Genomic DNA, 14,541 nt, shown 5'->3' with positions numbered 1-14,541 from the left:
ACACAAAAAATGCTTATAAACATTTTTGTTTAAAATTATATCAGCTACATTTTTATTTTAAAACATGTTTTTCTACGGCGTATAGATTCTTAATAAGGTGAGGTGAGGTTTTAGGGGCAAACCCAGGGTTAAAGTGGTAAACTTTTTTGCATCTTTTTTGGGGTCCCAAAATTAATATTCTCGGCAAAATTCTGCTTGTTAGTGTGATTTTTAGAGGTTTTGTGACAACAAAAACAAAAACAAAGGTATTTCAGTATATAAATATTTATTGGATTAAAAAATAAAATAACCATCGAGTATTAAATCCATTCTTTTTGAATACACATTTTAAATAGAAATACAAATTTCTTTTTAGCTATAGGGTGCACCGTATCCACCGTCATGTTTTTGATTGTTTCCATTTTAGTTTTTTCTCCTTTTTTGGCGTATATTACAATTATGTTCATTACAAGTATATGGAAAAATTCTTCAATAGCGCTTTTCTTCAGACTATCTATAAAATTGATATATTTGAATGGAGCTACGTCACATTTGAAAGACTCTAAAGATTTAATAAAATGTTCATGGTATATCATTAGAAGATAATCAAAATGTTCTTCTAATGTCACTATATCTACACTAGTAAGAAGAAAGAAAAATAGGTCTGTGGTAATATCTTGTATACCGTACATCTGAAAGTCCACAAATTTATTTTTTATTAATTTTCCTTCCTCGTTCTTCATCTGCATAGTATTATTTAACCACATATCCTTATGTACAAATCCAGAAAATACCGATTTGTTAGCATCAGGCTTAATAAATAAATTTCCGTTTTTAAAATTTTCTTCTTGGGCGTCGATTAGACCGTCGAACCTATTTACATGTTTTCTACAAAAACTGTCTGCCTTTAGAATTTCCTTTAGTGTACTTCTTGGAATGGATGGTGGACCACCAGGGCCTTTGTCTTTAGGTTTGTCCGCAAACTTCGGTGGGCCTGAACAATTATCCACAAAAACATTTTGAAACAAATCTGGGTCTTTTAGTTTAATTGCTAAAGGAACAGCGTGGAAGACAGCCAGGTCAGCCAAGACCAATTTGGCACCATCTAAGCCAAATCCTTTGTGTCTGTCTTCGTTGGAATATCCTGAAAAAATAAAATTACTTATTAAAATGCTAGTAATATTGTGCAATATAACATAACGTTTGCTGCATTAGTGCGAAGAAGTAAATTTATTGATTTGTTGTAGAAGATACGAAAAAAAAAATAATTTAGGTAAAAGTTGCAGCATAGATAGGACTATACTTTAAAACTATTTTCAACTAGAACCACCCCTATCAAGAGGGTCGAACAAACTTATCTATTTTTTAATGTAACACCCTGTATATTTTTAGATTTTTAGAATCTTCCCAATAATCCCGTTTTTTTCAATCTAGGGTTTTGTATTTTTATATGAGGTAATAAATATGGCCCAGTTCCTAACAAGGCCCACCCTCATGTTTTCACATAAACAATTAGAAAAAGTACCAAATTCTTTTGCGATCAATTAGGTAGTGGTATCTAGTGGACGAGACAATAACTACTTCGGCAGCCATTGTTGCGTTAGGCTTTTTATGTTCATTTGTGTTGCCGCAACCAAGGAAGCAGAGCTGTGTTCTTATTTGCAAGGTATGTTACATCATTTTACATCCATCTTGTTATAAATAATTTTTTACTGTAAATTTGTATTTATGAACAGGAAATTGTGTGTTTTAATATGGTAGTTTTATTTTTCTCAGCCGGTGGCTCCTAATAAGGCCCACCCGTAGTGCTCCAAACAAGGCCCGAGTGGGACTTATTCGGCATACTCCTGTTTTTCTGTACTATTGAATACAGTTTGGAAATTAAGATCAAGTGTGCAATTCAAATTACTAATTGGATGAGCTACTTGGTAACACTTCGGCAAAAGCCAAATATTTATTGTGTGAAAAAATATTTATTGTGAAAAAAATAATATTTATTGTGCTTCAAGGGATCACTTACAGTTTTAAATACAGAGAATAATAATTATGTAAGTAAAAAACAAATAAGAAAATACATTCAAAAATATAATTAGACTAATAAAAAACATTACATTGACTAAGCAATATTAAAATACATTTTTTTTAATATATGATGGAAGTTATATAATTTTGTTCTGTTTATCCGGCATTTTACTTGTACGTCTAAATAATATTTCAAAAACTATAAAAATATAAGCCTACGATTTAGAAGTATGAGTGTAATTACTTATTGAATTTTTTTATTTTAAGATGGATTCAAAGAAAAACGTGGTACCTGGAGTGAGGATGATTTAAAAAAAGCGATGGGAGCTGTTAATGAAGGGATGTCAGTCAGAACTGCATCTAAAACTTATACTTATGGTATAGTCAGGCGTACGTTACGCCACCACGTAAGTAGCGGTGTAGCAATTAAGAAGTTAGGACGGTAACCTTTCTTAGAGGAAGCTCAAGAAAGAGAACTTACTCAAAGAATTTTTCGGCTTGCTGAAGTCGGGTATCCACTTACAGCTTAAGTTCTCCGAGGCATTGTATTTGAGTTCTGCGAAAAAAATAATTTGCAGAATCCGTTTAATGAAGAAAAAGGTTTGGCTGGGCGCAAATGGCTCAAGTTATTCCTACTGAGGAACCCAGAGGTTGCCAGAAGGAAGGCACAACATATGAATCCAGGAAGAGCTGCAAAATTGAATAAGTTTATTGTCGATGATCATTTCCAGAAATTAAAAAATATCATGACAGAACTAGAGGCATTTGGCAAACCACAACTTATCTATAATATGGATGAAAAGGGTTGTCGTCTGTCCCTTCACAAGCTTCCTCAAGTTTTAGCAAAGAAAGGTGAAAAACGGCTACACTTTGTTGCTCCTGAACATGGAGAAAATGTATCTATCGTGTAATGTGGAAATGCAATTGGGCAGGTTATTCCTCCAATGATCATTTTCAAAGGAAAGTGACGCAAGCCAGAATGGGAAGATTATTTACCACCTGGAACAGCGTAGAAATGACAGAAAAGGGCTCAATGACTACATCGACCTTTATGAAGTGGCTGCATCATTTTGCTAAATAGAAACCTGCAGGAGAAGTTCTTCTGATTTTTGATGGAGCATCGTCACATTTTTTTTAATAAACGAACGAGTTTTTTTATTATCGAACGAGTATTTTTGTTTGATTGTACGATGTTTTTTTTTAAATGGAACACCTTATATTTACAGCAACAATTAGGTAAAATTTTATTAGATTGGCCGTAAAAAATACATTGTAATCTAGACTAATCCTTAGTTTGTTAATATTTAATAAGATATCAAAAGTTCTAGAGTCAAACTAGAAAAAATAACTTGCTAATCCTCATTTTAAAGAATTTTCTTTGCTTTTTTAGTAAAATTGTGTCACTTTTCCATATAATTTACTGGTCTTTACCTTTAGTATTTAAAATTAAATAGTGATCGTACATTATTTATACATTGTTTATAAGTAAGAAATGACGTTTAATCTCTTGCATATTTTCTTTATTACATATTATTATCAATATTATCATTAATTTTATCAAAAACAGTTGTTAGATACATGTGTCAACGAATGCCACGATAAAATCCTTAGTTTTTTAGTCTAGGGTTTCTTTTGGAATCCTTTTTAGTAGTCACTTTTATTGTGAAACCCCTGGTATGTCAATCTCTCTCTTTAACCCATTCGCTGCCATGTTCCAAATTTGGAACAATTGTTAGTTTCGCTGCTGGTTACAAGATGTCACTGTTGGTTTTAAATCTGAAAAATTATTTGTGTTCGGTAGTGTCAAAACAACACGTGCGTACTGAATTTACTCACTGGTTTCGTATAAGTGGCTTCTGTTTTGTGATTCATATCAAAATTTCAAGGAAAATGCAGTTGTATAACTTTTAGTTCGATTATAGCTATTTTCTGCTGTGAAATATTGCGATCGGGGTAAATGGAGCTTGGCTGTATATGTTGCTAATTGAGGTTTTTCTTTTTAGTTTGTAATATGGATATGAAAACATTTTATGGAAAAAAAACGAGTTGTTCAGCTGATACTCTGTCAGCTCTGAAGAAGCAGTTTGATTCTGCAAACATATACATTTATCCTCCAGCGGAAGATTCTGATGGAGATTTTGAATCATTAGATGATGTAAATTTCAATGAGTTTTCTGATAAGTTTTCATCAAAGATACTGAACGCCCCAGCTGAGGCATCTCTTATTTCACAATGTGAGACAAGACGCTGAAGATATGTTCTCGACGAGCGATGATGAACTTCCAATAAATGTGGGTCAATCTAATAAAAGAGCGAATAAATCCAATAGACAAAACGCCTGGAAAAGAGGTGACTTGTCCCTAGATAATCATTAAGAAAATATCTCACTTTCAAATCGAAATAATGTTCACTGTGAAAGTGAAATCAATTTTTTTACACTTTTTTGGCGTGACAATTTCTTTGAATACATAAAAGACAAGACTATAAAGTATGCCCGACACAAAAATGCAAATATATCATTTGAGGTTACGATTGAAGAACTCAAAGTATTCTTTGCAATCCTACTGATTTCTGGTTATTCTCAAAGGCCTTGAAAAGATATAAACTGGAGTTTGGATTTGGATCTCAGAAACGAAGCAATTGTTAACGCAATGTCGAGAAATAGGTTTAGAGAAATTTTGCAAAATTTACATTTTTCAGATAACACTAAGCTACAAAAAAATGATAAGTTTGCTAAAATAAGACCACTCATAGAATATTTACACAGTTCATTTATAAAATATGTGCCGGTTGGTGAAACCATATTAGTATCTGTTGATGAATCCATGGTGCTGTACTACAGCCACAATAGCTGTAAACAGCGTATTCAAGGGAAACCTATTCGATATGGGTTTAAATTTTGGTCTCAGAATGTATCAAATGGTTCTTGTGGGTACCGAACCTTACCAAGGGAAAGTAACCTTACTAGGAGAGAGTAAGTTGGAGCTAGGTGGAACTTTAGTTACAACTTTTGCCGAGAGGGCGAAGCATAATTTTCCAGATCAAAAATTTTACTTTTTTATTGACAACTTTTTTACTGGACTTCCACTGATAAAGACCATGAGTGAATTGGAATATAGTTGCACGGGCACCATTAGACATAATCCAATTGGGAAATGCTCATTGAAAAAAAACGCAATGAAAAAATCAGTTAGAGGATCCGTTGACAAAATATGTCGGTTCTGTATTACCCAATTTCCTTAAAACAAAACAGATGCAAAATTTGTAAAACAAACACAACTTTTCGATGCGGTATTTGTAAAATTAATATACATCCTATTAATTGTTTCAATATTTTTCATGAAACAAATTAATAGATCCTCTCAAAATGTTATCATTTTTTTATCGATAAATTGCCGTTGTTGATTTTTTATTACCTACTTATGGCCATGTTCCAAAATTGGAACAAAAAAGTTTTTAGACACAGGGCTATTGTAAAAAGATTTAGAATTTTTTAAATATCTTATATAAGTTCAGAACATAATATTGACCTGTAGAAGCTATAAAATTTAAAAAATAAAGTTTGGCAGTGAATGGGTTTTAATCCAACCCTGACCCCCCGGAGGGAGTGTAGTGGTTGACGTGATGTCGTGTATTGTCCGTCTCCAAAGATCTCTGTCTCTGGTCATTTCTTTTAACTCATGCATAGTGTCTGTTGCATATTCCTGCAATTTGACCGATCCATCTTGTTGGGGATCTTCCTCACTATTTGGGCCTTCCACTTTTCCTTGTATAATGAGTCTTTCCATATTTTTTGTGTTTGCTATCAAACATGTCCAAAGTACTTTGATTGTTGAAGATGTACTTTACTGGAAAGTCGTTGGCTAACTTTTACCTCTCTTAAAATCGACTTATTTGTTCTACGGGTGGTCCAATCCAAGGAATTCGTAATATTTCTTCTTTACGATTGTCTCAGGCTCCAGGATTCACATCCGTAGGTCAGTATTGGGAATATTAAGCAGTTGATCAACATCATCTGTAGATTAATTATATGCAACAAATATGACAATATTAAAAAAATATTATTTTCGTCAAAAATTAATTAAGATAAAATTTTTTAAGATAACTTACATTTACATTTACAGGACTTTTAAATTTTAATTTTAATGGGATGAGGGATATTGCTTTTTATTACCATAAATATATTTAATATTAGAGGGCTTTCAGACGAGGATACTGTATGCGAGATTTTGTATGCAAGATACAGAATTTGCGATGGCTGCTGTGTCGTAATCACAGGCATGCTCGTCAGTATGAAAACAGTAGCAGTGCAGTGCGGTTATAGTTTTAAATTATGGATGTAGAAGAGTGTATTATGCTGTGGTACATATTAAATAAAAAGAAAAAGAAACTGAAAAGACGACGTAATTTGTGGGTTCATCCTATTGTAGAATTAAGAGAAACCAAGGGAACGTATAATTTACTGTATCAAGATTTATTGCAAGATCCATCGAAGTTTTTTAATTATTTTCGAATGTCTGTCGAGTCGTTTGAAGAACTACATAACATTTTGAGAATTTAATTGAATAAAAAAGACACAGTAAAAGAATTTCATCAGAAGAACGGCTTCCTATGACTTTAAGTTAAAGTTAAAGTCTATGACTTAAATTTAAAATAATTCTGTGTACTTATCTCTAATTTGTAAATTGTTTACCTCGCCCTAAATAAAAAAATGACCATATTTCTTTCACAATAATGTAGTTTTATATTCGTTAAATAATCAAAATTCCAATTAGCAAACTTTTAAAACTAAACTGTATACATATGACACAAAATACCTATGTATTTATAATAAAAACTTTGTTTATTTCTTACCGTATTTATTTTGCTGTGCTGCGGTCATGGCCTCAAAATTGTCGCACATTTGCTTAGAAATTTCGACCCAACACTGCTGCTTTTTATTTCTATTGCAGTAATCTGGCGATGCTGTATCCCATAGACAGGGATTTGATTGTACCAAACAAATAAATTTGTCATTATCAAATACAGCACGCTCCATTAATTAACTATATTCAAAAAACACCTTCTTTCTTTCGTTGCTCATTCACAATATTATTTGACAGAAAATCGCGCGTCTATGGAATGTGGTGCAAAAGTACTCGTGTCTAAAAGCGTTAATTTACGTCATGTTTCTTCTGTATCTGGAATACGCATTCAGTCGCCGGCGACAGGAAGGTCCGAGATACTGAATTCGGTATCTCGCATACTGTATCCGTCGCGCGTCCCGTGTGAAAAGCTCCATTTGAGTCTATGTAATATCTGCGTCTAGGATACGCGTATTTTGGATACAGTATCCTCGTCTGAAAGGCCCCTTAGGCTTAACTATTGATGTAAGTTGAATTCTCATGTCAGATTCGGCATCAAGTCTGTTCCGGTATTTAGTTTTTGTCGACAAATAAGCCGAGAAGCCCGTTTCGCACATATATGTGATTACAAATGGTAAAAGCACCAGCATTACCTTTTGCGATAATTAAGGATATTCCTATTTTATACTGCATCAGAATTCCGTTAATAATATTAATTTAAATTTAATTTGAAATGATGAATTAGATGTCATTTTAATAAAAGTTTCGTATTCTCTCGTTGACATGGTGGAATGTCATGTATTAAAAATAAATTGGTTTTTTATCCACACTCAAGTTTGATATTTAACCTGCTGTTCTTTTGGAAATATTTATCAAAAGCTTCACTCAGTCCTCTCAGATGTTAAATAATTTCTCCAATAAATGCCTCTAACATTTCAAACTCTTCTTCTTCTAAAAAGCCTTTTATTGTTGGGAAACAATCGAACTCGTTGGAGCGCATACATATTGTCCAAAAGTCAGTTTTTTTCTTGAAAGCAAGAATTTTTTCGTGGGCAATAAATAAATTTAATTGTCGCATAAATAGGCAATTTTAAGTCGGGAAAAAATGTCGCATAAATATGCAATTTTAAGTAACCAATTAGTATACTTCGTTGGATGTTATTAAAAAAGCATAACTTTCGCGGAACCCTTGAATCATCTCCACGGAACCCTGGGACTCCGCGGAACACAGTTTAAGAAACACTGCTCTAGTCTATTGATGTGTCTCATATTTTCGCCAAAAATTACATTACTGCTACCTAATTAACTCATTTATTCAAACTAGAATAATATCAGGTCCGGTTTTAAAAAATTAGTTTGTTGTGTTCATAGAAAAAATTTCACCCTGTATAAAGTTTTTGAAAACTCTTATAAGAATTTTACAAATTTTTATTTTTCCTGACAAATAATAAAACTAAAAAATCTAATAAAACAAATCTGACTCTAATAGATGTAAAAAAATATAACTTTTCTTGTAAAAATTAAATTTTGAAGTTATACTTCTATACGCGCGCTCTCCGTTGGAAATTTGTATGGGAGTGAATCTGTGAAATCATTACATATGTAAGATAATAAGTAAGAGAGAGACAGAAGATATATTTTCTCTCTCTTCCTCTCTCGAATATAAAAATGTTCCTTTTGTATATATAATTTAATATTATATATATATATATATATATATATATATATATATTATATAAAGATATATATACATATAATATTATATATAATAAAATATTTATTAATATTATTATTTATGTGATATGTTTTTTATTATTTATTAAATGTTCATAATTATATTAGTCTTTTGTATTTCAATTTTTTTTTTTTTACTAACGACACAGAAGTGTATTTACATTAAAATCTGGTCAGTAAGACCAATTATCAATTTGTTTCTAACTTAAATTACTAATGAAATCTTAAAATTAGGTGTCTACTCACTAGTGTCTTTCCTATTATTTCTAATAACTAGCATTAAATTTAGCATGCATACTCGCACAACACTTTACTCTGCTTTTCACTCACTTATTATACCAGTTCAAAAGGCTTTGTTCTTCTGAGCCTTCTGTCTAGGTTCGTATTGTCGAGGAGCTGGATAGCCTCGACGTTTACATGATGATGGAGTCGTTGTTCATGGCTCCCTGCAAATTTCTTGATTATCTGATTGACGTGTTCCATCTTGAGGTCCCAGTGAAGGTCGTTGTTCCTAACGTACCAAGGCGCATCTACGATGTTCCTCAGTACTTTATTCTGGAATGTCTGGATTATTTTGATGTTACTAGGCTTGGCACAGCCCCAGAGTTGGCAGCCATAGGTCCATACTGGTCTCAGTATTTGTTTATAGATTAGGAGTTTATTATTTATGGATAGAGAGGAATATCTTCCCATTAACCAATACATTTTCTTGTAGCGGATGCCTAGTTCTTCTCTTTTCTTCTTCACGTGAGCTTTCCATGTTGCAATAGGCACTTGGACATCATTTATTCTAATAGGAATATTATTAATTCTCTTATTGGTAAAATTTATATGGACTGATTTATTCTCATTCAGTTTAATTTTCCATTTTTTGGTCCATTCATGGATTTTGTTTATTGAATTTTGTAGTTTTTCTGTAGCTTCTTCGACGGTGGTAGCTATGGTGTCGTCTTCTAGTTCAGGTATATCACACGTGTATATTAGATATAGGACTGGACCCAATACACTCCCTTGTGGAACACCTGCTTCAATATCCTTGAGATCAGTGTATGCATCTTCTTGTTTAACTCTAAAATGTCTGTTCGCTAGATATGATTGTAATATATTTGAATATTGTTTAGGCATGAATGATTTAAGTTTATGTATCAAACCCTTATGCCAGACTTTATCAAACGCCTGTGCCACATCTAGGAAGGTTGCAGAACAGACTTTTCTTTTCTCTAATGATCTTTCCACAAAACTAAGGCTTTGAAAGCAACAGCAAAATACCATCAGGATAGTCTCAGTGTCGATAATCCAAACGTAAGAATATACTCAATGGATTTGCAAAAACTTATTTTACTTCCTAATATGCCAGCCGTATATGTTTGTTAATCTTGAAAAATTTAATGTTTGTTCAAAAGAATTTAATTTTTGCCAAAAAAGTAAGTTACATTTTTTTACATCTATGGTTGACTTTGCTAAACTTTTAATTAGTCTAATTTAATATTTTTTATTTAAAAATTAAATAATCGTGTGGGGAACAATAAATACGGCATTTTAATTGTCTATTTGTCAAATTTATAAAATTCTTATTAGGGTTTTCAAAAACCGTACATGTGGTGAAATTTTTGAAGTTATACTTCTATACGCGAGCTCCACGTTGGAAATTTGTACGGGAGTGAATCGCTGAAATCATTACATATGTAAGATAATAAGTAAGAGAGAGAGACAGAAGATATATTTTCTCTCTCTTCCTCTCTCGAGAATAAAAATGTTCCTTTTGTATATATATTTAATATTATATATATTCTATATAGGTAATATTATATATATAATATAATATTTATTATTATTATTTATGTGATATATTTTGTATTATTTATTAAATGTTCATAATTATTTTAGTCTTTTGTATTTCAAAATAATAATCTCAATAAATCAATGTATGTCCTAGAACTGTCAATTTTGAAATCCGTTTGTGTCAAATCTTATTGGCAAATATTTTACGTGTTTGGTTCATACGCTGGTGGATGTGAGTTCGAATCCCAATATGAATTTCCTTTTTTATTTTTGAAATATTTAAACACCCCACGTTAATTTTATTAAATATATGTAATATACGCAAAAATGCTAAATTTTAAAATAAAATGAAAATTTACAACATAATCCGAGTTGTTGGTTTTTGAATTTATACTTCTATACGCGCGTTCGACTGTGGAAATTTGCACGGGAGTAACAAGCCTCGTTAGGCATGTTAAATTATAAATTAAAACTTTTAAATATCTCAAGAAAGTTCAAATGTGTACTTATATACACAACAAATAACAATTAAATATTGTATTTGTCAATGTCAGATAAATTGACAGTTGTATCACCAAACAATATTTTTTTTATTAATATTTTTATCATGTAAACATATGCGTACGTATGTTACGTATATTGTCATTTTTAAATACTTATGAATATTGCATTTTAATTTGTATTGTATTATTATATTGAATTATGTTGCAGTGTATTGTATTGTATTTTTATATTAATCGCAAAATTAACAATAAATTTTACTGCAGAGTATGTGTAAAAAAATTTTTTTGCATTCAAATCCTTTTATACTTACTTATATGAAAATAAAAATATATATTTTCATTAAAATATTGATTCAATCCTTCATTTACTTACTACACTCCTATTACAAGTCAAATGTTTATATACAGCAAACGATGCACAATATACCTGTATACCTAATTCTTTTTTGCTTTCTGCTCTCCCTTACCTATAGCATTACATATGTAATGAGTGTGCAGATTGACTCCTATATAAATTTGTTACGATGAACGCCTGTATAGAAGTATAACTTCTACCGGCAGTCCCACTGGACTGCCACACCCGTTTTTTTCTATGAAAAAAACAAACTAATTTTTTAAAACCAGACCTGATTTTTTCTAGTTTGAATTAATCAGTTGATTAGTTGGTAGTCAAAATGTGAGATAAATCGAACTCACCATTCAAAAGTCATGATGAATAGACATTTTAGTCAAAATTAACTTCTTTGGAAACTAAAATCGAATCTACAAATTATTAAGATCATAATCTTTACCTGCCGCTTGAAGGTTTTCCAAAATTAGAACAGCGTTCTCATCGGGTTGTTCTTTACCGTCAAGATTGTATCTAGAAGCAATCAATTTCGCGAAAATCTCGACTTCCTTTAGACCATGTTCCTTCAAAAACTTCTGCATTGTCGGTATAATTTCCTTATAGAAGGCAATTTCCGGTTTAAACACGTGACTAGCAGCTTCTTTTGGCATATTTTCGTCGACGTCGACTATACAGCATTTCGCGACAAAATTTTCGGTGTTTGTAGAATTGGTGTCCCTATTCCTAGTTGTTACTTGCAATTTAAACATGTCGCTGAGGTAATTTTCTCCTGGAAGAGTCAGATTTGCTATTGTTTTATCCACTATTTCGACGTTCTCTCCAAAAACTGGTTTCAATAAATTATTTAAGTCTTTTATTCGTTCGCCTTCCATTTTTTAAAACAATACACTGATATGATATCAAATAAGTTTCTATGACTAAATAATGAGATATTGGAGGTGTATTTATAATTATTAGTATATTTTGCATTAGTTATCTATTATAATCATTACATATCTAACACTTCAATCAATAAATTTGATATTAAAATCGAGTAATGAATGTTTAGGAATTTTGTGTAATAATAATAATCATGGTATGATAACAAGGAATGTACACGTATTAATTTATAACAAAAATGTGATTTCATCTATTATATAAAAGATATATATCAATCAATATTATACATACCATAGAAAACATCTACTCTCATAATCGAAGCAGGCAAAGATAAACGGAAAAGTAAGACAATCTATAAGCCAAGATGATTCAAAAAGCCCACTGTTATTTAATATAATAATGGAAAAAATTATACAGTGCCTTGGTCAATCAACGCGCTCTCATCAACTGCGACAGTCGTCATGACATACCAGTCATTATGGTATATCGTTTTCTTCTTTTTCTGTGGTACGTGCCCTCTCCTTTTCCTTTCAATTTCGAACTTCTCGAATGTTTGCAGCATGGAACAATTGTAGAAGATAAGAATTAAAAAGAATGTAAGATTAAGAAAATAGTTGACGATGTATAAGAGTAAAGTCACGATAGAAGGAATGCCGATTGACGCAAATGAGGCTAGTCCTCATGTCTCTGATAATTTCTAGGTCTTAATACAGATCTAAACGAAGTATATTTTTATCAGTTTATTAGTTTAACATTCAAAATTTTACCTCTTGGCAAAAATAATCTCCTTCGTCTCCTTCGATCTTTGTCTTTTTTGTGGTTTGCTTGGTTAACTTGTAATTATAAATTCGATCCATGTGAATTTTATTTTTTATCGATATGGATCGTAAAAAGCGTAAAGTTGATAGTAAAAAAAGGACTAAAAGGACATACTAATACTTAGAAGTATGAGTATGTGGGACGCTCAATAAACACTAGAAGCCATTTTCATACTGAGATAGTTAAAGAATGTATGCTAGGAGTGGCCGCAGAACTTTTTGGAGATAAAAAGGATGTCGTAGCTGCAATTCAATGTATTCTATTGTCTTCAAAAAGCAATACAAAAAGAACCGAAATATTGGCTGCAGACAATAAAAAGGGTTTACTTCTGCAAAAGACGCCTTGCTATGCCATAACACTTGATGAATCATATATGATATTGTTGATAACGAACAAATCTCCATTTTTGTGAAATTTTATGATATTGGAAATAAAATATTTAGGGAAGAATTGCTTACAGTCTTGCCGTTTAAAGTCCAGACTCGTGAAGAAGATTTATTTCAGACTTTTGATGTGTTCATGACAAAATCAAACATTAGTTACGATAAAATGGTGTCTGTGTCAACTGTTGGGGCCCCAGCTATGGTCGGTAAAGAAAGGAGGCTTGTAAAGCGAATCAAAGAGAAGAATGCTGAGCTGCTATTTTATCAATGCATAATTTACCAGGCAACCCTATGTGGGAAACTTGGTTACACTCTGAAGGAGGTAATGAACAACTTGATCAAGTTGATTAATTTTATGAGGTGTCGTTCTGCTCTTCAGCACAAGCAGTTAAAAGTTTTTCTATCTGAGAAACACATTCTGACTTACGTTAACACAACAATGCTAGTTGGATCAAGTGATTGAAGGTTTTTGACAAATAAAACAAGAAATAACTACCTTTTGAACTTGATTACTCAAGAAACAATAAAGCATTTGGAGTTTTTGACAAATAAAAGAAGTATGTTGGGTGTAGCTTTCCTAAAAGACATTTTGCAACACTTAAATTTGCTCAACATCGAACTACAAGAAAATGAGAAATTAATATGTGATCTGATACAAAGTGTGTCCTCGTTCCGTCGCAAGCTCGATATTTTTGAAAAAGACATTGCAAGTCAATTACTAATACACTTTCCAACAACTCTTGAACACAAGAATACTTCTGTATCGGAAATAGACCTTTCAATATTTTTAGATTATATTGAATGTCTTAAAAAGGAATTCACAGGAAGATTTGAAGACTTTGCAGAGGCAGAAAAGTTGTCGCCATTCTTAAGAGCCCCTTTTGTAGTTCCTCTAGCATCAGAATAGAGTGGGTGTTGGTGCGAGTTTGTTCCCAATTTCAAAGCCCTTACTTCCAATGAAGATTATAGACTTACATGAAGACTTTTTAATGCAAATGGATAAATCTGCATCCACCTAAGAGTTCTGGAGTAAACATATTTCAGAGAAATATGAAAACTGCAAAAAATTGGCTATTTTCCTTCCTGATATGGTTGGGTATACATTTCTTTGTGAAACTTCGTTTTCAAAATTTTCAAAAATTAATTTTTTGAAGAACAAATATCGATCAAGATTGACAGACGCTCACCTTGAGGACATTATTTGCATTAGCTGCTCCCAGCGTAAACCCAACTTAAAACTGGCTCAA

At 31.9% G+C, this 14,541-nt stretch overlaps 1 protein-coding gene across 1 annotated transcript; it reads right to left on the bottom strand.

Annotated features, from left to right (window-relative positions):
- Nucleotides 1–248: 248 nt before the first annotated feature.
- LOC140445197 (uncharacterized) lies at nucleotides 249–12,132 on the bottom strand. Its single transcript, XM_072537085.1, has 2 exons — nucleotides 11,656–12,132; nucleotides 249–1,123 (listed from the first exon to the last, which is right to left on the bottom strand). Exons 1-2 carry the CDS (start codon nucleotides 12,083–12,085, stop codon nucleotides 300–302), a joined length of 1,254 nt encoding a protein of 417 aa, XP_072393186.1. The 5' UTR covers nucleotides 12,086–12,132; the 3' UTR covers nucleotides 249–299.
- Nucleotides 12,133–14,541: the final 2,409 nt, after the last annotated feature.

Source organism: Diabrotica undecimpunctata, chromosome 7 (genome assembly GCF_040954645.1).
Source record: "Diabrotica undecimpunctata isolate CICGRU chromosome 7, icDiaUnde3, whole genome shotgun sequence".
In the NCBI taxonomy this organism is placed as follows: Eukaryota; Metazoa; Arthropoda; class Insecta; order Coleoptera; family Chrysomelidae; genus Diabrotica; species Diabrotica undecimpunctata.
The sequence above is the reverse complement of the archived record's forward strand: the minus strand, read 5'-3'. Positions and strand labels throughout refer to the sequence as shown.

What these genes read in the sequence shown, in the direction of transcription:
- LOC140445197 (XM_072537085.1), bottom strand. Translation starts at nt 12,085, where the DNA reads ATGGAAGGCGAACGAATAAAAGACTTAAATAATTTATTGAAACCAGTT. An exon ending in GGAAAACCTTCAAGCGGCAG is followed by an intron (nt 1,124 to 11,655) that starts GTAAAGATTATG and finishes TTATTTTTTCAG; the next exon opens with GATATTCCAACGAAGACAGA.